Consider the following 26,562-nt stretch of genomic DNA (forward strand, 5'->3'; position numbering starts at 1 on the left):
CGAGTCTCAGGGAGGAGAGATTATCATATGGAACACACTAGGCTTTCATCATCTATCGAAAATAGTCAGTAAAACAAGTTCTCAAGGGTAGAAATGCCGCAGCAGAGCAGGTAGACTCACAAGTATAAAACTTGGAAGGATGAAGAAGAAAAGAAAAAAGTTGCGGAAAGATTCGCGCTAATAAAAGGCCCGCGCTAGTCTCCTTTGGGCGGGCGGAAGCCGGCTGCTTTTTTTGGACTCGCGCGATCGGCCTGGGGAACTTTCAGTTGTCAATCATGATACGCTCACCCGGTGTACGATTGCCTTTACGGCTTCGTTCGAGCTTTGCGAGCTCTAAATCGCTTTCTTCTCGGATATGGCAGGGTCAGGCTTCCATGGCCAGGCGGTTCCATCGCCCGGCGTGCCTCCGTGAGCAGGTCGAGCTTCCTAGCTTCTTGGAGGCATACAAGAAGGCCGGTAAGTAGCTTGCGAACATTGAAGCAATGTAGGCAAATTCAATTGCTAACATAGTTTGTTGTTTTCTCTAGTGGAATTCCCTCCTGCCACCCATGACTTTGAAACCTTCCTCTCGCAGGCGGAGCCCAATACCGAAGTCGTTCTACATGGCTACCTAGGCCAGCGCGCAGACCTCTCGAAGAAGCTGTCATTCGTCCGTCTCACAGACCCAACAATGAAGCACAGCCTACAAGTAGTAGGATTTGCCAAGAATGACGCTTTCGAAAAGCTCAAGACTATCAATGCCAACAGCCCCGTCGCGGTACGAGGAACGGTGCAACAAAAGAAGAAAAAGGCCTCCGAAGGCGAGGCTAAACCGGAGGATTCTTGGGAGTTGGCATTGGAGGATATTACTCTGCTCAATGGCTTCCCAAAGGATATCATCATGACTCCCGAGACGGTGTTTGCGCCAGAGCAGCGATACCTCCAACTTCGGTCCGATGCCGAGCTACGTGAAGCGCTGCGGTTCCGTGCGGAGGTCCGGAATACCTGCAAGAAGGAACTGGAAGAGAGCAACCAGCCGGCCTTTGTGGAGATTGAGACTCCCCTGCTGTTCAAGTCGACGCCGGAAGGTGCACGTGAGTTCTTGGTGCCGACTCGTCGGCCGGGACTGGCGTATGCTTTGCCTCAGAGCCCGCAGCAATACAAGCAAATCCTCATGGCCAGTGGTTTGCCCCGGTATTACCAATTTGCGCGTTGCTTCCGGGACGAAGATCTTCGTGCCGATCGGCAGCCGGAGTTTACCCAGCTAGATCTAGAGATGTCCTTCGCTACTGGTGACGCTGTGATGCGCACCGTTGAGGGAGTCATCCGTCGTCTGTGGTCTACTTTGATGAAAGATCCGGCACCTGAGGGTCCTTTCCGTCGCGTCCCGTACCAGGAGGTCATGGCGAAGTATGGCTCCGACAAGCCAGACACAAGATACGGCATGGAAATTATGCGGCTTGATCATGTGCTGCCCGTTGATCTGGTTATGAAGATCTCGCCGCTCGAGGATCCTATTGTTGAGGCTTTCAAGCTTGAGAATGCCAACAATGACCCGGCTGAAACACTCAAATTCATCACCGAGTTCCTCGATTCGCCTGCTGGTGCTCCGTTCAACAACAACCCCGATGGAGGTCCGGGTGTCTTCGTGTTCAACGGGAAACAGCCTCTTTCCGGTCTGCAGCCATTTGGTTTCGAGGCTGCCGAGCAGGTTGAAGAGCTTCTAGACCCTGATCATGGCGACCTGATTATCCTTCAAGCTCGCCCTCGCGCCCCCTTCGCCGGAGGTTCGACACCAATTGGCGATCTTCGTCGGGCCCTGCACTCTCATGCCGTCTCCACCGGCTTCCAGGAAGCTCCTACTGGCTTCGACTTCATGTGGGTCGTTGACTTCCCACTCTTCTCCCCCTCTACCGAGTCGGAACCCGGCCAGGGCGGCGCAGCAGGCATCTCCTCCACCCACCACCCGTTCACGGCACCCAAGACTGCCGCCGACGTGGAACTGCTCCTCACCGATCCCACAAAAGCCGTGGCAGATCACTACGATCTCGTCGTAAACGGCGTCGAACTCGGCGGTGGTAGCCGTCGTATTCACGACGCTGCCGTGCAGGAGTTCATCTTCCGCGACATCCTGAAGATGCCAGCTGAGCGCCTAGCAGACTTCTCCCATCTCCTCGACGCTCTTCGCGCAGGCTGTCCGCCCCACGCAGGTCTGGCACTAGGCTTTGATCGACTAGTTGCCGTCATGCTGGGCAAGGAGTCTGTGCGGGATGTTATTGCTTTCCCGAAGACTGGCAAGGGTGGCGATGATGCTATGGTGCGCGCGCCGAGTCCTATGACTGAAGCATCCTTGGAAACGTACCATCTGCAGTTGAGGAAGGGAGAGTAGTCTCCAGCCGGTGGAAAATATGTACTGTACGATAGCTTGTGTATATCATAGATTAAGATACCCATTCACAATCTCCTTTCAATAAATATGCTGATTGATGAAAACGAGAGCAGGATACGCCTCCGATTCCCCTAGTGTTAAATTTGCCTCGCTGGGGGATATTGCAGATACTGCGAAAATGTGTCACGGCTCAAGGGCCACTGTGTTAAAAACCCTTTCTCCAGGCCCATCATGCAATAATTTGATCCAGAGGAATTTGGTCAAATGATTTTCCAAATCATCCCACCCAGAAAATCGGCAATGCCTCATTTGATCTCGCAGCAAAGGCTTCAACCAAGAGTCATCAGTGGGTGTGAAAACTGCAATCGCCCCAATGGTAAGCAGCCACAGCATCGCTGACGCCGTTGTTGCCGAGCACTCGATGGTTTGAAGACAGTCTCGATATTTTCGGGGAAACTCTGCCTGTGGCGGCTTCATATTTTGGAACTGAAGGAATGTATGCGAAGTGAAAGCAAGCAGACCCAAACAAATTGCTTCGTTTAGAGAATTCGGATCAAAGTCTTTCATATCAAGCAGACGGTACATGACTGAAGCCATGGTATTCAGCAAGATTTCCTTTTGGAGTCGGCGATTCCGATTGATTGCGGAGTTTATCGTTGAGCAGAACCTTTCCATCACTGTCCAGGCACGTATTAGGTCGGCGTTGAGATTCCACTGTGCCGGAGTCCAAGATTCGGATTGGTGTATATCCGACGGTTGGACCGTGAAGGACCCCAGTTCATAGGGAATCATGGGTTCTAAAGACGGATCCCTAAAGAAGAATGGCTCTGACCCGTTGAACAGTGCGATTCCCAAATCACATCTTGAGTAATGTTAGATTCACACTGCCATTTTCGAGGGATATCGGGGACTCTCACTTTAACATTTCCATGGTAAGTTTCGAGTTATAACCGAAAGCGCCCAAGCCGCCTCTCATATCGACAATTCTGCGTAGCCCTTCCATGTGTTGTTTCGCGGTATCAAAATCGTCTGTGAGATGGGCCTGCATTGCTAAGGATAGAATGACGAGAATAGTAGAATCTGAGAATTTGATCTGCTCCCCTTGATTGGAGAGTCTCTCTCGAAGTTGCTTCAGTGCTGCTGAATGATGGAAAACACTCCTTCGAGTTAGTTCGGCGGTTTCTCGGGACGATGCTCGGTTGAAAAAGGCCTGGCATGAGAATGCCACGGCGTGTAGATATGTCGCGTCGTAGGTCATCAGTTCAAAGTAGAAGGTATCAATTCTATCTTTTCGATGGAACTCGATGCAAGGTTCTAATGGGTACATGACTTTCTTTGCCATCAATGAGACTATAGATCGACTCCGGTCAGAATCAACTATATGATCAATCCAGCCAAGAATGTTGCGAGATGTGACTTACATTTTAGAATGTCCCGCATTAGCTGCGGTGCCACGGGCGCGGCGAATCGTGTGAAAGATAGCTCGTCGCCGACTTTGTTAGGTACCGCAGGATAGTGCATCTCAACTACCAAGTCAGAATGCACTAAGCCTGTGTGAGATTCATCTGGGGAAACAGGTTGGGGTTTCCGAGTCTTGCCGCGGTTTTTGCCGAGCATAACATATTTTCTGATTTGTTTTCGCTTATTTGCCTCGGGCTTGTTCAAGCCATCTATAAACAGGACGGGTTTCCCTGCTGGTTCGCAATGTATCAGCCGGCTAGTTTCACTAGCATACTAAGTTTGGCGTTAATTCCCGAGTCATGACTTACCAGTCCCTTGTTGAGGCATCTTTCTCAGCTATCGATACGTTGAAGATAAGGGTCATGTCAAGATTGTTTCGTTGAAGTTCCAATATGGTGGCTAGCATATCTCAGGAGGTTCGCCACATGAATGAGCAGAGCAGTTCCTCCGCTAAGTCCGGACCGAAAGCTTCCCTTCATGTTTGGTTCACGGCTGGCGCTAATGCAGCAGATTGACTTCCTATTACGGTAAGGTGTGTCTATAATGGCATATAATTGGTGCACATATGTTATGGGTGGGGCATTTGTGCGGATCTCGTCCAAGCTTCAACGGGAGCGACATCATGAATTCTCGACGACAATGGCTGAATCCGGAGTTTCGTGAAAATCACGATACATTTGTTCTGTAGTATTCTGTTTATTGGTGGACCTATATTGATTTCTTATCCTAACTCCGTCATGAACTTTGCTTATTAGTCGAAACATTCGCATATATATATTTCAAGGACATCCATACCCAGCATAGCTCAAGATTCTTTCCTTTTCCCACAAACATCACTTTGATTTGAGTCTTTTTTATTTTACATCTGGAACATCTCATATTGCGATGCCTTCATCCAAGGAATTAGCGCCTTCAACGGCTCCGTTCTTTCCCAACCAGTTCATCAAAAATCAATTCTGCTCCAAACCTCAGTATCCGCCTGGAGATACTGATCTCTCAGGGAAGGTTGCCATCGTGACAGGCTCCAATACTGGGTTGGGATTCGAATGTGCTAGACAGCTCCTTTCTTACAAACTTTCTCGATTGATTCTTGCCGTCCGTACTGCAGCGAAGGGCGAATATGCAGCGACCAAGCTGCGAACCCAGTATCCCCAGGCCACCGTTGACGTATGGCTCCTGGACATGAGTTCATACGAGTCCATCCAAGCTATTGCAAGAAAGGCAGAGAAAGAGCTTTCCAGACTGGATATCGCCATCTTGAACGCTGGAATCGCTGGGTCTGAATTCAAGATTGTTCCTGAGACGGGGCATGAGGAGGCTATGCAGGTCAATTACTTGTCAACCATGCTTCTCACCATCCTCCTTCTTCCTGTCTTGAAAGCAAAGTTAGAACCTGGCCAACCCGGAAGATTGACGATCGTCACATCCATGCTCTCAATTATAGCGAAATTCGCGAATAAGAACGCCAACCCACTATTGCCTTCGTTCGACGAGAAGAAGAACTTCGATTCGACGGATAATTATCCGAAGACGAAATTTCTGGGCCAACTGTCTCTCTGGAAATTGACAGACCTGGTATCAAGTGATGATGTGATCATCAACATGGTTGAACCCGGCTTTACTAAGGGCACAGAGCTCCAGCGAGACGCCCCATTTGCCGTCAAAGCTGCTCTGAATCTACTGAAAGCTGTGTCAGCCAGGGATGTCAAGCTTGCAGTGTCGACCTATATTGATGCTGCGATCGTCAAGGGCAAGGACTCCCATGGAAGTATTCTCACAAATTGGGAGATAGCACCGTAAGTTGCACCTAAAGATTTCGATTTTAGCAGGATTATCACTAATCATACAACAGGTACGCTCCTTTTGAGTACACGAGTGAGGGACGAGAGGTCATGGAACGACTCTGGAAGGAGACCATTGAGGAACTTGGGCCCATGGGTGTCGGCAAGATTCTGGAGTCACTGTCAGAATCCTGACGAGGGACGTTAAGGCAAACAGGCTGTTATGGCGTGGCCGAAATCTCTATGATTTTGTTTCAGGTTTTCTAGTAATTACATTAATATACATGGAATCTGCAATCACAATCAAGGCATCCACCAAGAGGCAAGAGCGATTATGACAAAAATTTTGACCAAGAGAGCTCCAGTAAGCCTGTAAATTCTGTAAGCGTTTTTCAAATGCGAGTCCATATCGAGGATCACTCACCAGTTGCTCTTTCCCTCTTGAACTACATAGCCTAGAATGACCATCGAAATAAACAATGTTGTGATGGTAAATGCATCAAACTGCAGCGACATATCGTCTATATTCATCCACCAAGCAAGTAGCACGGTAAGAGGGACAACCATCAAGGCGTTTTGCATGCAGCGACCCAAACTCAGCGCTATCGCCAAGTCCATGCTGTTATGGAGGGCGCATTTAATTGCACCTGTATCAAGGGAAATAATGGGTAGAATGACTAAACCGACAAATGACGGTGAAACGGATTTCTCAGTCAAGCTCTGCACGCTGTCTGTGGCGAACTCTGTGTTGAGGGCGAGTAGAGCGGTTGCTGCCAGGATGGTAATTATAGCAACGGGAACTGTGAGCCTGTGCTCTGTGTCCACATCATCGTCTGCGGGACCTTCTTCTGGCAATGGAGCGGTGGCTTCAATCGAGGCTGGGTTGGATCTCGCGTCCTCTTGTATTTGTTCGTCACAAAGTACCCGATTTCTCGCCTTCCTTTTTTCCTGGAGCACAGTATTCTGATACAAAGTCTCAATAGGTCTGTGGGTTTTCAGATCGAAAATAAGCCATAGACCATAGGAGATTATGATAACAACGGCTGTTCCACGAGATTGGGCCAGGATGCCCGCATCATCAATATTGGATAGATAATGGGATGCCGTAGGAACAACCAGGGAGAGAATGGCCAGGAACAAAAGCATGGTGATTGTCTGGGTCAAGCTTTTATCGAAACCTTGTTCATGGTACCTGATACCACCAATGAGAAAGCTAAGTCCTGTCAGAAGTAACAGGTTGGTCAATATAGTTCCGAGAAGAGAAACACGTAGCACATCCAGTTGTCTGTTCTTCAATAGCAAAACAGATTGGATCAACTGGACGGCATTCCTGGGTCAATTAGCATTAGCTCCATTTCGATCTCTGTCAGCACCAGCTAGTACGCACCCAAAAGTACAGGTTATCAGGCCAATAAGAACCGTGTTTCCCTGTAAATGTAATTCCAACTCGTCCATGGCTAATCCCAGGATTCTTGACGATGGAATGATTGCAACAAAATTAACAAAGAAGACTGCAATTTGCGGCACAGGCGTGTAATTGACAGCGATTCCAGCAGGAACCGCGAGGAGGAGCAGATTCAAGTAATCGCCCAGGAAGATGTAGGCAATTTGGCACCACAGTGATAGGCCCTCGGACGTCTAGAACCACAACTGGTAAGCATTCGCCTGAATTTCTGAGCTATCGCAATAATACCAGACCAAGCTTGGGGATGAGACTCCAGAGTCCGATGATAGGGAGGCACAAGAGGATAAAAGGGGCGCACAAGAGACGTCCAATCCCTCTTCTGTTGGCCCTGGCCGAAGTGATTGCATGATCGCCTTGCATAATTTGTATAACTTGTGTATTTGCAGAGGCAGTCGGCGAATCTGGTCGGAGGGCTGTGCGCCGCAAATTTGGTCCGAATTCCCCGGACGCATACTTTGCTGGAAATTCCCCAGACGTATGTGAAAGCCTATGGGCAAGTTCAGGTTGCTCCTCAATGATCTCTGGAACTGGACCGGGTGGCTGTGACTCCATCTCGCTGGCCCTTGATGGCACCGTCTCTAAAGGTACCTCCAGTTGATAGGAAGAGCCAGGTCGCCTGGAATTTCGATGCATCGTTTTGAATCGATTGTAACGAGAAGACATATGGCCATCCTGACCATTCCATGCCAAGTCTCTTGCTCGGCGTCGAACATTATCTAGACCATATCAGCACGGCGTTTAGGGAAATTGTAAACAAAGTAGCGGCTAGCGTGACTCGGGAGATTCACATACACATATTCAAGTACGGAGACCACTCAGTCTCGGCTTTTCTATCATCAACGAGGAAGTGAAAGATAGGAAGAAACACGAGGTCCGAGAACGAGTTCCTGTGAAAAGCTTATGTATCAGTGATGGTGAGCCGTCTCGTGCGCCCGGGCAACCATCAGCTGCTTTCTGGCGATCAGCCGCTCTGCCCTCGTTATTTACCCCACCTGGTCGTCGAGCTGCCAATCCTCTCGCTTAGACGCCAAATCTCGCTATGCTTATACTGCAGCTATTAAATAGTACATCTAGCTCGGTAAAGATGCTTATTTTCTTTGATGAGGCACTTGGAGGAGGATGTGGCTGTGCTAGTATATGAGTTGGGCACTAGTCCCTAACGCGGGGCTCGTATCCATCACTTCAACTTTCTAGCACTCGATAATTCTGTCAGCCTCACAAATAAGAGTTTGGACGTATCCGAACCCCCCGATTGATAAGCAATGGACCCTTTCTCCCTCTCAGTTGGAATAGCGGGCATCCTGCCGGTCATTGCCACTGCAATCACCACCACTAAAGAGTACATTGACAATGTGAGGTCAGCGAGGCAATCAATCGCGACTTTGATAACCGAACTTGAAGCTCTGCAAGCCAACGTGACAAATCTGCACGAGCTTCTAAAGGGTGATCTCCTGAATGATAATGTTCGATTCCAGAAGAGCTCCGTCCTTCTAACCTGCTCCGCTGCTTGCGAGGCAAAGTTGAGGGAGCTCTGCAAGAAGCTAAGCCAGGAAGGAAAAGGCAAACGAAGTCGCTTGTTATGGCCTTTTACCGAGAAGGATTACCAGAAAACCATCCAGGAATTACGCCATTTTAGCAGCTGGATGCAATTTGCCTTGTCAGTCGATGGGTGCCGATTATTATCCAAGACTTCGGACGACGTCTTGAAGTTGATGGCGCAACAGCTGGAACAATTCAGCGCCATACAGGCACTCGAAGCAGATACTCTGCGAATCTTGGATGTTGTTACCGATCAAAAGCGGGTTATTGAGAATAATATGGAGAAAGAAACAAGAAAGAGCATTTTGAACTGGATATCCACCTCGAAGCACTATCAGAAACACCGGCTTGTTCAAGCGTCGAGGGCACAGAATACTGGTGCTTGGATTCTCCGCAGAGAGGAATTTATACAATGGCGAGATGAGAAATCTACTTCAAATGTGCTCGTCTGCCACGGCATTCAAGGCTCCGGCAAGACCAACCTCGCGTAAGACAACTTCATTAGTGCTGTTGTGGCCCTGGCTAACCTTTCAGCTCGATTATCATCGATGAGCTTCTCGAGACAAGTTCCAGCGAGGAATCGCCTGTTGGGTACTTCTACTTTGATCACCAGGATCAATCATCTCAAAGTACATCGGCAGTGCTATCCTGTATCCTCAAACAGCTTCTTGAGCAGCTACCAATGATTCCAAGTCCTGTCGCCGAACTATACGAGAAAAGCAGCCACAAAGGATCAATAACTCTTGACGAGTGCCAGCGACTACTCACAGAACTGGCTTTGGACTTGAGATGTGTATATCTAGTGTTTGACGGCCTTGATGAGTCGACACATCGGAGACCTTTTCTTCAGAGCATATTGAACATCGCTCAAAGTCAACACGTCCGTTTGTTGGTTACCAGTCGACCGCATATTCCAGATATCAGAGATTTATTCCAAAAGCATCCGAACCTTATGATAGAGGCTCACGAGGAAGACCTCAAGAGTTATCTCTACCAGGAGCTAGAACAAGGTGGAATATATGATATCGCGGATCGAAGCTTTGTGAACAGATTGGTTCGGAAATTGACCAAAGGGGCAGATGGAATGTATGTCTTTCTACACTCTCCTTCCCCTGATTGTCATGTTTGCGCTCGTCTCTGGAGATCACGAAATTTCTAACACATGTACTCTTCATGATAGGTTTCTCCTCCCAGTGCTACGGCTCCGCACCATCCTCAAAGAGCCTACTCTGGGCGAGATGGAGGACAGAATGGCAGACCTTTCGCATAGTCTCAACGATGCATTTGCGGATACCATATCTCGTATACAACGGCTACCCGAAAGTCGCAGCAGACTCGGAATGGATGCACTCAAATGGTTGACACATACAACCCGTGCAATGACAGAATCAGAGCTTAGCGATGCATTGGCCATCCACAGCAAGCAAAACGCAGTCAATGCAAAGTATCGACCCACGACAAAGACTATTCTCGAATGCTGCCAGGGGCTCGCGACGGTGGACGCAGAACGTCATGTACGGCTTGCCCATTACGCCATTCAGGAGTACTTGACAGATAATTCGGAAGATCTCTTCCCGCGAGCTGAAGCCACAATTGCCGTAACTTGTCTCCGCTACCTTGTCTTCGAGAACTTCCAGGATGGGCCTTGGGCAGCCGAGCGTGAGATTGAGTCTATTATGGCGGCGTATCCTTTTCTCACCTGGGCTGCCAGGTATTGGGGGCAATTCACGCGGCAGACTGAGACTGACGCCGAGGTGTGGTCTGCACTGTTCAATTTTTTCTCCTCCCCTTTCGCCACGGCCATGACCAACCAAGTGCGACAGTACTCGATGTCTATGATCCAGGATTACTGGAATGCGAGCGAATGCAGAAGCTTCACAGCCCTCCATCATGCGTCGCGTGAAGGGCTCCAGCGAGCAGTAAACCAGCTGTTAAACAGTGACACCTTCAGCGTCAACGAGCTGACACGGATGGGCGCCACTCCTGCCATCATGGCGGCTGCCGATGGCCATGTACTGACGACTCGGAACTTGTTGGCCCACGGGGCTAATCCACGCCTGCGCAATTGGTATGGCGACGCGTTACATTGTGCCATCGAGGCGGATCACATAGCCACAGTGCGCGAGTTGGTCCGCTGGGGAATGGATCCTAACTCCGTCGGTGATGGCGGGCGCAACTATCTCATATCTGCTCTGGATACTGATTCGGAAGGCGCATTTGCAGCCCTTGTCGAGCTGGGTGCTGATATTAAGTTGCAGAGCAAGGACGAGCGCCGTGGTCATCTTTTCTTCACCGCGGCGGCCTGGGGTTGCGCTAACATCGTTTCGCTGATGTTGGAGCGAGGCTGGGCTGAAATTGAAATGAGAAACCCCAACGGGCTCACTGCACTGCACTGTGCTGTTGCGGCCGCGGAAATAACGACGGTGAGGAGACTTATTGACGCTGGGGCCAATACCGATGCGACGGATAAGAAAGGACGTACTGCTCTGGAATATGCGAAGGTTAATGGCAACAAGACTATGGCAAGACTATTGCTAGACGCAGGCGCCATGCCTTTAGATGAAAATCGAGCCCGAAATCACACCCAGAGGAACCAGAGTAATTAACTGACCTGGCGTCACACATCAACGGCGTGCGTGCTCAAGGCCGGAGGAAAGAGAAGAAAAAGGAGGAAACATGTACATATGACCAGTGTCCCTGAAGGATGTGAATATAAAGATTTCTGCTGAGATGAACCATAGATGGCCTCATATGGACAGTGTTATACAGGATAAATGAAAAACAAAGCAAAGAACGCCGCTTTAACCGCTGTATAAAACAAGACCAGAAGAAGATAAAAGAGACGAGATGAGCAAGAGTACAAGACGCCGGACCAGCTTTGACGGTTCAAAACCACCTAAAGTCTTCTCTCAACCACTTCCAACGTCTCATGCAGTTGACAAAACACTAGCCCGTTTTGAGGGAGGGGATGAATTCTCTCCTTCAACAAGGATCGAGCCATCTTCAGCTTCCTCCTCATCATCATAATACAGGTAGTCGTCTTCCTCTTCCTCCGGTTGTCCGAAAATGTTCCTCCAGACGCCATCCCAGAGCCCCTTCTTGGTAACGAGACCGCCGACAAGGAGAATGGGCAGTTGCCAGATACTAGCCCAGAATAGGCCACGGGCAGAGCCCTGAGCACCCTGGTGTTGCCAGAATCGATAGGCCTCACGAACAAGCCAGCCGTTGGCAACGGTGCTTCCAACTAAGAACCCGTGACCAACTACGCCAACCCACCAGAGGCCGATGGAGATCGGGAACATCATCACGGAGTAGCGCAAGGCAACACGAGCATTCCGGGCCGGATTCACCCAGCACAGCATCCGATACCCGGCGGCTTTATACTCGTCGCGGATAAGATGCGAGAGAGCATTGAAATGGGGGAACTGCCAAGCAAAGAGAATGCCCGCCAATAGCCACCCACCGACACTATCCTCACTGAAAAGCATGTCGCGCCAAGTGTCATGACCAGTCGTTGCTGTCTGTCCTGCAGCCGCAACCCATCCCATCAAGGGTGGGATACCGCCCACTATGGCACCAACCCAAGTGTTGATCACACTGATTCGCTTCAATGGGGTATAGATAAATCCGTAAAGGACAATGTTCGCCGCGGAAAGCGCCGTGGTCGTCGGGTTAGTACCAACGTAAAGTAACCCGAGACCAGCCGCTGCCGTGGCGATGGCAAAGAGCATTGCTCCCCGGCGAGAGACCAGCCCTCGGACCAGCGGGCGATTCCGCGTACGTGACATCAATGCATCGTACTTGGGTTCAAGCATCATGTTGATTGTGTTCGCACTGCAACATGATAGGAATGTGCCCGTTGTCAAATATATGAAGGTGAGGGTGGAGGTTGAGAGGGTTGGGAGTGGGGTCATGGCCGGGTCAAGGGCGAGTAACGACGAGATCGGGTACATGCCATAGGCAGAGGTGGTGGTAAGGAGAATTAGGAAGGATAGTCGGGGTTTCGTGAGAGCAAGGAAGGCGGCGAGTTTGCGGCGGATGGAGGTGGTGGGGAGGGAGGACGAGAAGTTGGACAATTGCGCGGAGGCATCCAGTGGCATCGCAGGCTCGGCTGAGCCATTCTGTGAAGCTTGTTCCTTCAAACGCTTCCTTCGTCGATGTGGGAGTTCACTCTGGCTAGCATCTGCACCAATTGGCCCAGACGGTGCTACTTCGGACGGATCGGGCGAGTTAGCTGATGTATCGTTGGCGGGTTTGGAGCTGCGAGGAGCCGATGCATTGTCGGAATTCGTCGAAGCAAAGGAAGATATGAATCCTCCCTTCAGTCCTGTGGCATCATAGAGGCGATTGGCCGAGAAGTAGGTCTTGTGGAAGGCGGAGGTAGTCTGGTTGGCCGTAATGCCCATTCGGCGATGCGAGGAGGACCAGAAGCTCCGGGCCGCAGACGGGGGGTGCGGTCGTGATCGGACCAGACATCGTGAACACAGAATCGCCTCTTGAGACGGCCCCGGCCTCAAGATGGCGGATCTTAGTGGGAGCATGGCGCGTCGAGTGGAGGACCTCGAGACAGGAAGGAAAGGAAGAAAAGTGGAAGAACCAACAATTTCCCCGGGGACGCACGGACCAGGTGCCGCAATTTAGTTCGCGGAATGTCAACACTAACACATTGCAGCTTCTCCATCATTTATTGAACAACTCACATACACCATCATGGATGTTCTCCAGAAGACCGTTGTGGACCCGCTCCAGCCGCTTTTGAAGCCTATCGTCGAGGCTCTTCCTCAGCCTGTGCACGATGCGATCATCTCGCTGATCACGGCACCATGCCACGCCGCCCTGCTCCTCGACTTGAGCTTGGTCGAAGATCCGACCTGTACATCCCTGGCTATCTCCAAGGCCCTCGGTATTGCCATCGTCGGCGCCAGTGCTGTCGTCAAGGTCCCCCAGATCCTGAAGCTCATCAACTCGCGCTCCTCGGCCGGTGTCTCCTTTGTGTCCTATGCGCTCGAAACCGCTAGTCTGCTCATCACTCTGTCCTACAGCGTGCGGAACGAGTTCCCCTTCAGCACGTTCGGCGAGAGTGCTCTTATCGCCATTCAGGATGTTGCGATCGGTATCCTTGTCCTGACCTTTGCTGGTCGTTCCGCGGCCGCTGCCACTTTCGTTGCCGTCGTGGCGGCTTCCGTGTATGCGCTGCTCTTCGACCAGACTCTCATTGACGGGAACACCATGGCCTATCTGCAGACCGGTGCTGGCGCTCTTGGTGTTGCCAGCAAGTTGCCTCAGATTTATGCTATTTGGAGCGAGGGTGGTACTGGCCAGCTTAGTGCTTTCGCGGTATGTTCGCAACTTCCTTTCTGCTCGAGGGCTCCAACTAACTTGTGCGCTCCACCAGGTCTTCAACTACCTCTTCGGATCCCTCTCCCGCATCTTCACCACTCTCCAAGAAGTCGAGGACAAGCTCATTCTCTACGGCTTTGTCGCTGGCTTTTCCCTCAACTTGATCCTCGCCGCACAGATGGTGTACTATTGGAACAGCCCCGCGCCCAAGAAGAAGGCGCCCCGCGCAAAGGTCGCGGAGAAGCCGGTCTCTGCCGAAAGCTCTGGAGCATCGCCCAGACCAGGCTCCAAGACTCCCACCACGCGACGACGGGGTTAGAGGACGTGTGTGCCTTGGGGCTCAAAGTTGCTTCTTTCTTTTAAAATTCGCTATAAAACTCCTAATAATGCACTTTGAAATCCATGCAGTTGGCTCGTGGAGGCCGTATCCGACCCGTCCATGCTCACTGAATGAAGTAGCTTAAACCCTGGTAAATCACCATAAACGCCATGCCAATATCAAAAGTCGCGATTCCATCACGGCATGTGTCCCGTTGTCATGTATCGAAGAATCTTGTCCAGTGGTACAACGGGGTGGACCGCACGAGCGTGATGCGGTGCGATGTCAAACTCGAGACCACCCCCAGATTTGCGATGCACGCCCACAATCTCCATCTCGTCCTCACCGTCATCCTCCTCGTCTTCTTCCTCATCCTCGCTGGCATCGTCATCTTCCAGTTGTCTCCGTAAGCCCGTAACAACGTTCTGTATCCCAGCCTCGCGCTCTTCTAACGTGTAATTGCCACCCCAATTTCGTTGTCGAGCTTCCTGGTTCGCCTCGATAGGTGCCCACTCCCAGAGGTCTTTCAGCTCCGACTCGCTGAGCTGTTTCGCAGTAGTATTTGCGGCAGTGCTGGGATTCGGTATCGTGCGCGAGAAATCGAGGGCAGGGTGGGAAGATTCGGTGCCTGCAGTACGACCGCGTGCAACCCAATCTTCTACTCGAGGATCGAGTTTTGTGCGCAGAAGTTGTTGGAGCATGGCCTCTTGCGTGCGGCCGGGGTACTCGGGACCGGGGTATGCGACGATAGAGGATAGAAGGTCGCGGTGATCGGAGAGGTGCTCAGTGACGCTGATGAGGTTGTTTGATATAATGCTCGCTTGGGATTGCAGCGAGGACCTAGTTTGAGTGTTATTCGGAGATCATTGGGAGAAGACCGGGGGTTTGGAGAAGCTGCATACCATGGCGGAAGGGGATCGCCTTGTTCTAGACTGGATACTAGAGAGCCCAGAGAACGGGTTAATTGAACAAGGCGTTGTCGCGACTGTTCAAGCACCTTGTACTCTTCTGAAGTGAGGGGAGCCATGACGGAGTGGGTGGAAGTGATGTTGAAGATGAATGAATAATGCGCGGCGCGCGGAGTCTGAGAGCTTGAGCGGGCGATAAGAAAAAGGCGGGCCAAGCTTCGACCCGCACTGTACACACTGGAACATCTGTCTCCGTCGCACTGTAAGTGAATAAACCTTCTTTAGTAGCCTTCGTGAGATTTTGTAATTTGATTCGACATATCATTTAAAATAGCTCTCAGGCACAAGCTCGAGGCCACAATGAACCGAAGCCCTATAAATGAGGACACTATATCACGCTACTAAGCTGGTCAGGAGGTAGTTCAAGAACTTAGGTAAGGTTCTCATGGTAATAGGACAACCCCCATTTTAGTTTTGTTGCAGTATGGATTATGTAGAGGATGATAAAATACGATGGCCTATTCACTGATTTGAAGTTACATCGGATGTTTGGTGAGTGACATACAATCTAGACTAAGATGCGATATATACTACTACGAAGTGATGTTAGCGACGTCCAAACCTATGGCCCTAAAACTAATTAAAAAGAAATCAATGATTGTGTGATATGCATTAAAAGACTGTGCGAATTAGTAAACTTGATAAAGTACTGCATTTTCATCCTTTGGCTTTCTCCTCCTGATTCTGGACGTAGTAATTCGACGCCTGTAGCTTCGCGGTTAAGAAGGGCGGCTTGACTAGAACCTTGACAGCCTGCACAAGGAAATCATGGGGGATATCTTCTTCTGTTTTCCAGAATGAAGTCACATCTCTCTCTGTATTCCAGCAATATGAATCTACGAAGAGGCGACGAATAGACGCCCCTTTCATAGTATTCTCAAATGCGTAGTTGACTGCGCCGCGCGAGACGTTTATGGGTGTCCCGTTCTTCGTCGGTGTGTTCACCCTCTCGAGGATTGCGTGGATCACTGCGTTTTGGAACTTGGTGTCGATAAGCTTGTCAACAAGAATCCAGGCCTTAACGTGGCGGAGATCGTCCAACTTGGCGGATTTGAAAGTCACTTCAGGGGACATAGGGATAGCACCGTAGTAGAGCCAATACACATATAACGCCACGATTGCCGGCTCGTCACTCGGGAGCGTAATCTTTCTGTCCTGAGATTCTTTCCAACCTGCCCCCATGGCCTTATCAAAAAATTGGGACGATTCCCTGAGAAGGTCTTCGTGAACATGGAAGACATTTCCCTGTGGCCCAACGACTATCGTAACCGTTTCGCTGAAGATGCTTTGGCTCATGTTAGCATAGTGGTGGCACTAATGCTCGTACGCCACTTACCCCTTCGCCTCGTTAGCCGATAGCCGGACCCTCTTTGCGGATCTTTGGGATATCTCAGTGGCCATTGTGGGCGAATCAGGACGGTATGAAAACCCGATGGGGCTCGAATCGTACTACCGGAGGTAGATGTAGTTTCAAAGCCGATATGTGAGGAGATACTTGCTGCTGATACTGCTGGATCTGGAGCACTATGAGTTGTGGCTCCTTAGTGGGATACCGAAGGGACTAGGAGGGGAAGGGAGAGGGAAAGTGAAAGTGAAAGTGATAACAGCGAGTGATGATATAAGATAAAATAGATTGAGGTTAAGCTAAGGGAACAGTGAAATTTAAAGTGTAATTGGGGGGTACGGCCAGGGAAGGCTCTGGAGAGTTAGAAGATGGCCGAATGTGCAGACTATTAAGGAGCGAGATTTTAAGCTTCTTGTAACTAGATATGGTGTTTATAGCTTACGTAGCTTCACAAACTACATACCTAGCGATATCAAGGTTATAGGAGTCATAATATCGAACTAGGGCTTCCAGACTGACCAGAAGGATGTAGTCGTATTTTCAGTCTATAAGAGTCATCGACTCTCCCCCACCAGACTGGTAACGATAAGTTTTAGTCGGATAGCAGGAAAAGAAAAGGAGGACGACAAAGGACCACCACTTAAACACAGTAGTCAGCGGCCTCAATATCCCTAGGATAGAGCTGGACTCTTGTGGAGAAGGCCCTCACGACTAGAGCGTGGAGAAAATCGTGTTGGTAATCACGAGCGGGACTCTGCATCAGCCACTTATCGTTCCCTTTCCAAACCCAGATATCAACGATAGCAGCACGGAGCCGGGATCCTTCCATAGTGTTGGCGTACACGTAGGACACCAGGTCCACAGAGCTAGGAGGGATCTGAAATTCCGGCATATCCCAGTCAAATGTGGATGCCCGTTTGAAGAGGCCTTCGATTGCCGCATTTTGGTAGCCTGAGTCGAGCAGCTTGTCTCCAAGAACATATGCCTTGACCAAGTCAAGGACAATTCTTCGTCAAATTTCTCCTAGCAGACAACCCAAGAAGTCTGCTCCAATAGATAGGTTAGCCCGACGGGGTATAGATCCTCGCCCTTCAGACCTAGTACATAACTACTCAACCCCTTCACCACACTCCACAAACCAAACCATCAATAAAGGATTCACCACCCCAATGCATAGGTATAAAAATGATACCCAATTCCCCCACCCATCCCGCCCCCAAAAATAACCTTCCCATCTCCACGAGTTAAATCACGACCCTGAACCCTTAGACCCCTCCGATCCTTCCTTGGCAGTGCTTACTGAAACGGGACTGCCCGCACGAGTAACCAATAACATGCTTACCTGCATGCCGGAGTCCCTTATCCCACAAGTCCCACGCGTAAAGATAGCCGATCTCCTGGGTTTATTTTGGGATACTTAATCTAACATATCTATTCTTGGACTTTTCATGTATACGGGGCGTGGTGAGGGGGTGTAGGAGGTTGGGATAAATAGTTTCGAGTTGCCGCCCAGAATCCTGCTGGAAGATTTGCACTTTCTCCTCTTCTGAAATTTGAATTCGACTACTTGTTTGCAAGGACTGCTCTTGAGGTAAAAATGTTTCTCTTTCGCTGAACTATTCAAAAAGGAGTGAGGTATATGGAAATGGTATCGCAAATCGCAACGTGGAGAGGATATAACGGTAGTCCACTCAAGGAAACAAACACAGATAACGCCGTCAGATGTGGGTAAGTACAAACTCCCCCAAGCCAAAACTCAAAACCATTGCAATCATAACATTACGTGGTGTGGTATATCGAACATGTCCCGCGAGCTTACAAACAAACTCGCTGACCAAAGACACAGAACACTTTTCAGTCTAGCCGGAACAGAACAAAACACAACACTCCATCACAGAGGGTGCTTCTTATCCGGTTCAAAGCCACCATATCCCATATGCGGGGAGACATACGGTGCCGGTGGCGGCGGTGACTGCGTGATCTGATCCGAGTACGGATCTTTGCGATCCAACTCAAAGCCAAGCCCGCCCATCTGCGGCGTGGCATGGTAATTGGACGGCGACGTCTCGGTGAGCTCATACGAATACTGAGTCTTTGAATAATCATGTCCATACCCAACCGCATGGCTCTGACCATCGTTGTCGGTAAAGCCAAAACCGGGGCCATACCCGGGGTCATACGTGCCGTATCCAGCGGCGTGCATCTGTTGCGGGGAGCCCCAGCCACCCTGGACCTGCTGGGGCGTGCTGATGGAGGTATCGTGCCAGCGGGCATACAGATGATCTTGGTACCGACCCCGACCGACGCTCTTGCGTCGCCAGCGGATGAAGCAGAAGCAGCAGACGCCCAGACTGCAGAGGATGATGATGAAGCCCACGATGGGCAGGGCGATTACAAGGCCCAGATTTATGCCCGAGCCGCTGGATGAAGTCGAGGTGGAGAGGGACATGCTCGACGGGAGGAGGGTTTCTGTGAAGATTCGGGATGGAGCGATGTCAAAGGCAAGGCCGACTGTGGCTCTGTAGTGACAATTATACCGGATGGATTCGAGGACTGAAATTTTTGGAGGGTGGTCAGTTTTTCTTTTCGCCTTTCTATGAACGCCGCTGGAACTTGGGATATACGCACAGTTCGCCATATACACTTGCGGATTCACCTGCTGGTAGGTCAGGTTGTAGCAGAACTCGCAATCATTAATGACATTATCGGCAAAGCCAGTTGCCGAGCACCAGTCATTAAAGTTGTTCGCACCGGGGTCGACAATATCGACTTCTACGGCACTTTGAATGCTGGCACAGCCAACAGTGCACGGGGTGGAGATATTCGCCGCCGACTCCGGGTATCCGAAAACACAACTTGTAAACGCATAGCGCAGGTTATCTGTGGGCATGGATCTGGATTAGTCGTTTGAGCGCAAACCTCGACAACTCCTTGCGATCGACTTACAGAGACCCCAGTTTACATCCGTCTCGCCACTCGACCGATCTACATAGGTACTCTTCAACTGACAGCTGATGCAGTCTTCAAAGGTCTTCCCCTTGGTATCGTCATAGTGATTGTCCAGACAGACAACCTCCGAAGCGGTCGTGTTGGTGGATACTTTATTGCAGACACTGGCGCATGGTGATCCTCCGGTCGTCTTCAGTCCCAGGGCAACTGGCACCGGATTGCTGACGAGTACGGTAAGCAGAGCAATCGCCAGCTTCCCAGGCGATGGCAGACTGTGACCCCACGACCCAGGCATTATGGATGAGACGTGGGCACTGTACAGTGTACAGCCGACAACTTTGGTTCTCCAGACAAGAGGATGATCGGGATGATGAGGGGCAAGAGAAGGAATTCAGGCCTAGCGCCGGGCGATGGCGATCAAGCTCTCATGGGAAAGCAAACGAGTGTTGGACGCAGGATCGCACAGGAACAATACAGGGGGGAAGTCCAGTTCTAAAGGGGAAGTTTCTCTTTTTTCAGTGTCCAGCAACTTCACTCTCCGCGCCGTCACCGGGGTGGGATGTTCGAGGGAACCGCTCAAGGAAGACAAAGTACGGGAGCACGTAGCGCGAGAAAAAAATATGCAGACGGGGAAGAGCACCGGCACCTTAGCACTTTAGCTTTAGGGTGGGGAGGAGAAGCAGAAGAGGGGGGAAGAGATGTGCCTGTCGAATCAAGCACCGACCAGCCAGGGTGACCAGTTACGGGCGGTTAGAGCTCATCAGCGAGAGGTTGGGGGATGAGCCACTCGGCATAGAGGAATGGTTGGTGGAGGATGCAGGATCGCACATCCTGGCTTGCAGGGTGGAGCTTGCCGAGAGGTGACGAGTGTGATGAGAGATGGAGGGTGATTGGTGATAGGCGGTTTGTGATTGTGACTCGGTGTGCATAATCTGCACAGACCGAGCGGGTGTTCGCTAGGGCTGGATCCAGTAGGATTGGTGGCCTGCTAGACTGTTTTTGGGGCGGAACTCGGGCAAATGTGGTGCATTCTTTGTGATTTCATTCAATATTGCAGGGATAAGAGGTGTAGAGAAAGTACTAACGTAGTTGGCTTGTACAAAGTCCTCGGTATAGTTCGTAGAGTGGAGTGTCGACTGGAAGTAAAGTGGAGTAACGGCAAGCGGCGCCAACGCTACCTTACCAGGGAACGAGTTGTTGTACCTTTATGCCTGAATATATTGAATTGAATAATGCTATGAGAAGAAAAATATTGAGTTTAGGGATACTGGAACAAGTACTGAAAGCGAGGAGTCCACACCAAATGATCGGAGAAAATACAGTGTCATCCAAAGAAGTCGTAGATGCCCACACTCCCCCAGACAAGATCAAAACTCAAACAACAAAAATCACATAAGACCTCCCACATCCAAAATATAAACAATCTCTAAATCGCCAATGAAACAAGAAAAATTATAATGCAAAGGAAAGGGCCATCACCCATAGAGTTCATCGTAGGACGGGACCATCTGCTGCCGAGCCGTGGGTTCAGGCTCCCGGCGCTTCGGACGGGGAGCAGATCGTCTCTCGTGTGCGGCATGGCCAGTGTTGAATGCAAAGTGCGGCGTATCAGGAGGTAGAGATGGTGCTGACACTGAAGATGCAGCAGTAGTATAGCTGGTCCGTCGAGAGCTAGCTCCCGCAACGGACGATGTTGGGTCGGTCGATGAACTTTGTTGGCTGAAGCGGCGCATGCGTTGAGTAACTGATAACGGTGGTGATTTGGAGGCGCGGTCAAAATAAGGGTCCTGATCGTCCCGTGGGGAATACCGTAGCGGGTCTCCCGTCAGAGGACTGCGCAAGACCATAGACCCTCCTGGATCACCCAGAGTATCTCGTCCTTCTTCTTCCTCGTCGTCGTCACATGAATCATCCGGGGGTGTGTGTCCATTCGAGCCGTCCATTTCGTGTGTAGTGCCGTCGATACCAAGCCCTTTAGCGGCTGGCCTTTGGCTTTTGCCGGTTCGGTGCCGTATATTCTCGTTGAAGTATCCCTTGGGGATGACCGAGGCTTCATGAGCATGATCCTCTCGGGCACTGAAGCTTTGATAGCCCGAGTCGCTTGAAGTTCCAGGATTTTGAGATGAAGTTAACTCCAATGGCACATATTGCCGCGTCTCTACCGTCTGTATATCGCGAGGAGACCCTATCGACGCATTTGCGACGAATCCAGACGGTTGGTCCCACTGGTTCCATGATCCTTGGTTCGGATAGCTTATAGATGGATCGCCCCAGCGGGTATCAAGCTCAGATGAAAGCCTGCGCTTCCTCCTGAATCTCTTGATGAGGTTCACCATGGCCTTGAATGGGCTAACCATCGAAAGGATGCCCAGGATTGTAGAGCCGTTTGGTGGCTCGGTTTTGATTTTCGAGTCGATGGTGAAGAGTTCACGGGGAGGACTGACCACTCCCTAATCCGGTGCTCATCTCAAGGCCGATTCAGCTCCTGGGAGTCTGCAATAGTCTGGCCTCAAAAATGGCAGACCTAAATCAGTACCAGGAGGGTGGAGAATAAGCAACAGAACCAAATTCAACGAGGTCTCGCACACATGAGTCGACGTTATATCAGTAAAGACCAAGACCGTGGAGAGAGACTATGCCCCCACTGCATGTCTGTACATTCATCAAGAAAGGGAAAAGATCTTCTGGAAGAGCTTGACGGTTGATGTTGGAAATTTGAAAACCATCCGCGATGAGGCAGACTTTCGAGTTGGGGGCCCGACACACTGGGTCAACCCCTCTGGCGGTGGCCCCGGGGGCGCCACTTGGGAACGAAGACGATGCGAGTCCAGCACAGTCAACAGCGCTTCAACGAGCAGCAAGCAACAGCAAACGAACGAACCGCAAGCGCGAAAAACTCGAGCGGGTCGAAAAGGCCTAGTCTACGAGCCAGGTTTGTTTTGGAGAGGGATTCTCCGAGGGACTTGCAGGGTGTTGGTACAGAACACAGTTGCAGGCCTAAGAGGGGTAAAAAGTTCCAACTAAACTCGAGATGACAAAAACGAGTGGGAATTTGGGAAAAGAAATTTACGGAGGGGATGGGGGCCAAAGGGACATGCAGCAAAACCCCCAATAGGGCACCCTGGTCTACTAGGTCGGGTTCGTGTGAGCATGGTAGGGAACAAGTCAGTTGCAACTTTTGCGGCGCAGGCCTTGCAGACCTGGACAGAGTTGATGGCGAGTCATAGGTTGCACATAGTATCGATGCACCATCGTCCGCCGTCGTCTTGGCATGGCGCTTGTTCTGGGATCTGCCTGAATTGGGCAAGTCAAACGGAGAGAGGTATTAGGCCACTACTGCTCGCAGATGTGCCAGTGGATCGATCGAGGAAAAAAAGAAAAGAAAAGATTCGCCGTTATTGCCTGTTCAACCCCCTGTCTTGCTGGGGATGTTGGTGCAACCACAATCTGATGAAGCCCTGTCGAGTGTTTTTTTTGACAGGGAGGCTCCCCCCGCCTGACTCTCGGCCCGTCACTCTTTTGTGCATTTCCCAGTAATCCTCTCTCTCTCTGGTAGGAGCAGGCAGGGAAAATCCACTAAGAGCAGCAGGGGTCAAAAAGAGGGGGTGGATGGCCCCCTCCATCGTCAAAGTAGACGAAAAAAGGGTACGCGGTTTCACTATGACGCATTCCGATCCCTGCATCGGAGTGGATTTCGAACCCGTGAGTGGATATCATGATGGGGTTGAGGAATACGTGTGCAGAGACGGGGAGCACGGCGAGTGCTGCTAAAGTGAAGAAAATCCAGGTAAAATCCTGACGATTGGGCGTTGTACCTGAGAGTCGGAGAGCCTTGGGGGTGGCTCGTGTATGGAGTGGATTTGACCATGGACCTTGGTTCGGAATACAACAAGGTTGATCGACCCGTTGACCCTCGTGGCGGGAGTACATCATCCCCCGAGCTTATCTGTAGGCGCCAGAGACAGCAGTTAGCAGTAGTCTGTACAGTAGTACAGTAGTACTGGAGCAGAAAGACAAGCACGGGGATCATAGCAGAGACAAAGCGGGGCAAGGCACTCTGCGAGCGGTTCAGCCACCAAACCCCACCGGTGAATAATGATTAATCGGGGCCGTGATTCCTGGATTGGAGAGACAAGTTTGACCGCGCAAGATCGACGGGAAGGCACAGGCCACGCCGAGTCTCGATCTCCGTTGGCTTCGTGCTCCACTACGATATGAGAGGGGATTTGTCACGGGGAATCATTCCCATAGAATATTCACATTCATAGTATAGATTTTTTTTTCATTTTTTTCATTCATTTTTGAGTTCTGTCTACACAAGCACGGAAATCTCTCGGAGATCGAGCAAAACTATAAATTTTAGGAAGTATACAGGTTACATCGCGTTGACTTTATTCCGCGCCTACGAAAGACAGTTCCTCGGACATTCCAAATCATTTCTTAATTTTCCTATCTTGATGTCCAGTCAAGAGAATTTAATTCAAAATTCCTGACCAACTAGTTCATTAAGCCAACGGCCTAAAAGAAAACGCCGTGCGCCTCGCTGTTCATCACAGTCATAACCGAATCGAGAAGCTGCCTCAAGCAGCCAAGCTCAATCCTCATCCTTTCACAAGGATCAATAAGAAAAAAAAAATAATAAAACGAGGAAAAAAAGAACCCCGAAAAAAAAGAAAAAGATCTTCCAATAATTCAAGCAATCCCCTTCTCTTTTCTCTCTCTTTTTTTTCTCTTTTCTTCCCATCCCCTCTTTAGCCGAAGTTGGTAATCAGCCGTGAAAGCACCGGTTTAGGGCGTCGTGGCCCCCGACTCCCCTGTCCATCACCCGCGGGCATTGGTTCAGAGACACTCCGCTCCCTCCCATCCCCCGATCTGGACGAGCCCTGTCCGGCCGAAGCGCCGGAAGATGGGATGATAGACTGAGTTCGAGCGTGCGCGGCCATTCTCCGCTGGGGCATTGGTGGTGCGGAGGATAAGTCCGGAGCTGCTTGGGGCGGAACGTAGATCGACGAGGGTCGCGAATCATTATAGTGTACCTCGCTCAGACGGGAGGTTTGACCCCTGGCATTAGGGTAGTGGAAGGCGAATCGATCGGCGGTAGGTGTCAGGGATGGTTGAATGGGTTGGTACTTGGATGGGTCGTAGGTTGGGAGGGCCGGGTATCGAGGTACATCGAAGGATGCGCGTGGGAGTTGTTGGTGGTGGTACTGCGGGATCTGATTGTGATATTGGTATGCTTGTTGCTGGTGGCTATATTGACCGTATTGATTGGCATGACTGGTACTGCCAGACTGGTGGGGATAGTAACCCCCATGGACATTATGGTGCTGATTCTGGGCCGAGGAGTGGGCCTGGCGACTGAACTCCGGAGCGAAGGAGGATAGCGGCCGGGGATATGCAGAGCGGGGCCCATTCAGCGGTTCATAAAAGTCCGATTTATACGCTGGAGGCACTTGGAGCGGCGCTAGTTGCTCGGCTTGCTGGGACTGTTGCTTTCGCTTCGCTCTCTCCTTGCGAGAGAAGAGGTGTAAAAGACCGCCCGTCACTGTGGGGTTGGGTTGCGATGGTTAGCGTGATTGACTTCTTGTACCTCGACCTTCCCCCCCCCCCTAAATGCACCCCTGGCCGCTAGATTCAATCTGCGGGCGAACCTACTGGCAAGGATTTGAGATTCTCGCAGCAAACACGCCCAATTAGAGTCCTTCTGGAGGAGACGTTGGTCGGCAGATCGTGTGATGAGAGTCGGAACTTTCACTCATATCCCGGTCCGTTGGCGAGTCGAGGGCGACAACCCAAAATCAATATACAATAAACCCCTCCCAAAAGGAAAATGAAGCTAGTGGACCAGTTCAATGCAGATGGTAGTCACAGTTGGCTACCGGGGGGCGGGAATTCGGAGACTCAAGGTAAAAGTCCCAAAAAGAAAATTAATACGAAATCGTTCGAATCTCCATGTCCACCAGGACTTGACTCGAGTTGGGCCCCGATATAGTGGACCAAGAAAGGTTGAAACCCCAAACCCCTTCGGAGACGAAGAGTAGAATATCAGATTCCCAGCGCACCTCTAAGTCTTATAAGCCTTTGTAAGCCCGCAAGGCGCTCTTTCAGTAGAGCCTCCTTCAAGCGCGAAGCTTTGATCCTGACACAGGGACCCTGTTTCAGGTGAGATATTTTGAGACGAGTCGACTTAACCCCGCTCAAACGGTAAAGATAGCAAAGTTTAACAGAGTTAGCCCGGGAATTAGAGGTAAAGATAGTATCGATTCAATCTAATTAATGGACTATAGATAGAATCGTGAAAGCCGAAAGTCCCCAAGGGCCCATAATGTACCATAATTAGCCCACAATTCGTCCAGATGGGGTGCCAGCTCATCGCTCGCAGCTAAGTGCATTACACTAGTCCGCTTAGCTTTTTCGAGGCCCTGGCCAGAACCGAGAGGAAATGAGAATGGGAAAGAGAAAGCGCCCGAGCTGCAGCAGGTCGAATCACATTGATGCGCCTTGCAGAACCAACACTCCGACGGGCCTGTGAGTGGCTGGTCATAAGCGCCTTTGAGGAACGGGCAAATCATTATTTTAAAGAAACCAACACTAATACCAACAGTTGGGCATTCTTTGATGAATTGTGTACTGGATAATATGTACTTTGTACTATTTGATTTCAAATGCAGAAGAGATCGGCAATCAACCTTTGTTTGGCTTGCATCCGTCCTTGGCTCTTATCGGAAGGAGACGATAGAGTGTCGGTGGACTATAGAGATGGTTACTACTATAGTGTAGATTTATTAGTTGCCAGTGGTTGCTATGTATTAAATTGAACGGTGAATTCGGCTGTAATATCTTAATTTTTCCAACGTACCTTAACCCCCGTTGTCTAGTACTTCATGGATCTAACCCTTCTACAACACGCCACAAGCCAAACAAGAACGAGACCAAGACGGCAGTCCCTGCTACCTTGAATCCATCTATCACTGTCCAAACCCCTATCAAAAACCATAGCATACAGTAAATTTCAAACCCCCTCCTC

The 26,562-nt window shown here is 50.5% G+C and overlaps 13 protein-coding genes across 13 annotated transcripts; 5 read left to right on the forward strand and 8 right to left on the reverse strand.

Moving 5' to 3' along the window:
• Nucleotides 1-275: 275 nt before the first annotated feature.
• N7496_000663 (aspartate--tRNA ligase MSD1) lies at nucleotides 276-2,368 on the forward strand (the record flags this gene model as incomplete). The annotated part of the gene is made up of 2 exons (XM_056693594.1): nucleotides 276-456; nucleotides 528-2,368. The coding sequence occupies 2 exons, from the start codon at nucleotides 276-278 to the stop codon at nucleotides 2,366-2,368; spliced, it is 2,022 nt and encodes a 673-aa protein (XP_056560323.1).
• A 183-nt stretch (nucleotides 2,369-2,551) lies between these two features.
• Nucleotides 2,552-4,193, reverse strand: N7496_000664 (uncharacterized protein; the record flags this gene model as incomplete). The annotated part of the gene is made up of 4 exons (XM_056693595.1): nucleotides 2,552-3,230; nucleotides 3,286-3,718; nucleotides 3,790-4,085; nucleotides 4,138-4,193. The coding sequence occupies 4 exons, from the start codon at nucleotides 4,191-4,193 to the stop codon at nucleotides 2,552-2,554; spliced, it is 1,464 nt and encodes a 487-aa protein (XP_056560324.1).
• Nucleotides 4,194-4,714: 521 nt separating this feature from the next.
• On the forward strand, nucleotides 4,715-5,805 carry N7496_000665 (uncharacterized protein; the record flags this gene model as incomplete). The annotated part of the gene is made up of 2 exons (XM_056693596.1): nucleotides 4,715-5,625; nucleotides 5,682-5,805. The coding sequence occupies 2 exons, from the start codon at nucleotides 4,715-4,717 to the stop codon at nucleotides 5,803-5,805; spliced, it is 1,035 nt and encodes a 344-aa protein (XP_056560325.1).
• Nucleotides 5,806-6,030: 225 nt separating this feature from the next.
• On the reverse strand, nucleotides 6,031-7,627 carry N7496_000666 (uncharacterized protein; the record flags this gene model as incomplete). The annotated part of the gene is made up of 3 exons (XM_056693597.1): nucleotides 6,031-6,940; nucleotides 6,998-7,248; nucleotides 7,304-7,627. 3 exons carry the CDS (start codon nucleotides 7,625-7,627, stop codon nucleotides 6,031-6,033), a joined length of 1,485 nt encoding a protein of 494 aa, XP_056560326.1.
• A 710-nt stretch (nucleotides 7,628-8,337) lies between these two features.
• N7496_000667 (ankyrin repeat domain-containing protein) lies at nucleotides 8,338-11,220 on the forward strand (the record flags this gene model as incomplete). The annotated part of the gene is made up of 3 exons (XM_056693598.1): nucleotides 8,338-9,101; nucleotides 9,149-9,700; nucleotides 9,795-11,220. 3 exons carry the CDS (start codon nucleotides 8,338-8,340, stop codon nucleotides 11,218-11,220), a joined length of 2,742 nt encoding a protein of 913 aa, XP_056560327.1.
• A 321-nt stretch (nucleotides 11,221-11,541) lies between these two features.
• Nucleotides 11,542-13,155, reverse strand: cox10 (protoheme IX farnesyltransferase; the record flags this gene model as incomplete). The annotated part of the gene is made up of 1 exon (XM_056693599.1): nucleotides 11,542-13,155. The coding sequence occupies one exon, from the start codon at nucleotides 13,153-13,155 to the stop codon at nucleotides 11,542-11,544; it is 1,614 nt and encodes a 537-aa protein (XP_056560328.1).
• Nucleotides 13,156-13,324: 169 nt separating this feature from the next.
• On the forward strand, nucleotides 13,325-14,273 carry N7496_000669 (putative monosaccharide-P-dolichol utilization protein; the record flags this gene model as incomplete). Its single annotated transcript, XM_056693600.1, has 2 exons — nucleotides 13,325-13,951; nucleotides 14,010-14,273. 2 exons carry the CDS (start codon nucleotides 13,325-13,327, stop codon nucleotides 14,271-14,273), a joined length of 891 nt encoding a protein of 296 aa, XP_056560329.1.
• Nucleotides 14,274-14,470: 197 nt separating this feature from the next.
• Nucleotides 14,471-15,300, reverse strand: med8 (RNA polymerase II mediator complex subunit MED8; the record flags this gene model as incomplete). The annotated part of the gene is made up of 2 exons (XM_056693601.1): nucleotides 14,471-15,113; nucleotides 15,176-15,300. The coding sequence occupies 2 exons, from the start codon at nucleotides 15,298-15,300 to the stop codon at nucleotides 14,471-14,473; spliced, it is 768 nt and encodes a 255-aa protein (XP_056560330.1).
• A 598-nt stretch (nucleotides 15,301-15,898) lies between these two features.
• On the reverse strand, nucleotides 15,899-16,642 carry N7496_000671 (BTB/POZ domain-containing protein; the record flags this gene model as incomplete). Its single annotated transcript, XM_056693602.1, has 2 exons — nucleotides 15,899-16,526; nucleotides 16,578-16,642. The coding sequence occupies 2 exons, from the start codon at nucleotides 16,640-16,642 to the stop codon at nucleotides 15,899-15,901; spliced, it is 693 nt and encodes a 230-aa protein (XP_056560331.1).
• A 1,835-nt stretch (nucleotides 16,643-18,477) lies between these two features.
• Nucleotides 18,478-19,830, reverse strand: N7496_000672 (uncharacterized protein; the record flags this gene model as incomplete). The annotated part of the gene is made up of 3 exons (XM_056693603.1): nucleotides 18,478-19,139; nucleotides 19,215-19,466; nucleotides 19,533-19,830. The coding sequence occupies 3 exons, from the start codon at nucleotides 19,828-19,830 to the stop codon at nucleotides 18,478-18,480; spliced, it is 1,212 nt and encodes a 403-aa protein (XP_056560332.1).
• A 1,180-nt stretch (nucleotides 19,831-21,010) lies between these two features.
• Nucleotides 21,011-21,892, reverse strand: N7496_000673 (uncharacterized protein; the record flags this gene model as incomplete). Its single annotated transcript, XM_056693604.1, has 1 exon — nucleotides 21,011-21,892. The coding sequence occupies one exon, from the start codon at nucleotides 21,890-21,892 to the stop codon at nucleotides 21,011-21,013; it is 882 nt and encodes a 293-aa protein (XP_056560333.1).
• Nucleotides 21,893-22,266: 374 nt separating this feature from the next.
• N7496_000674 (uncharacterized protein) lies at nucleotides 22,267-22,455 on the forward strand (the record flags this gene model as incomplete). Its single annotated transcript, XM_056693605.1, has 1 exon — nucleotides 22,267-22,455. One exon carries the CDS (start codon nucleotides 22,267-22,269, stop codon nucleotides 22,453-22,455), a length of 189 nt encoding a protein of 62 aa, XP_056560334.1.
• Nucleotides 22,456-24,286: 1,831 nt separating this feature from the next.
• Nucleotides 24,287-26,107, reverse strand: N7496_000675 (uncharacterized protein; the record flags this gene model as incomplete). The annotated part of the gene is made up of 2 exons (XM_056693606.1): nucleotides 24,287-25,080; nucleotides 25,867-26,107. 2 exons carry the CDS (start codon nucleotides 26,105-26,107, stop codon nucleotides 24,287-24,289), a joined length of 1,035 nt encoding a protein of 344 aa, XP_056560335.1.
• Between the last annotated feature and the right edge of the window lie 455 nt (nucleotides 26,108-26,562).

This window comes from Penicillium cataractarum, assembly GCF_028827025.1.
Source record: "Penicillium cataractarum strain IBT 29864 chromosome Unknown utg000001l, whole genome shotgun sequence".
Classification (NCBI taxonomy): Eukaryota; Fungi; Ascomycota; class Eurotiomycetes; order Eurotiales; family Aspergillaceae; genus Penicillium; species Penicillium cataractarum.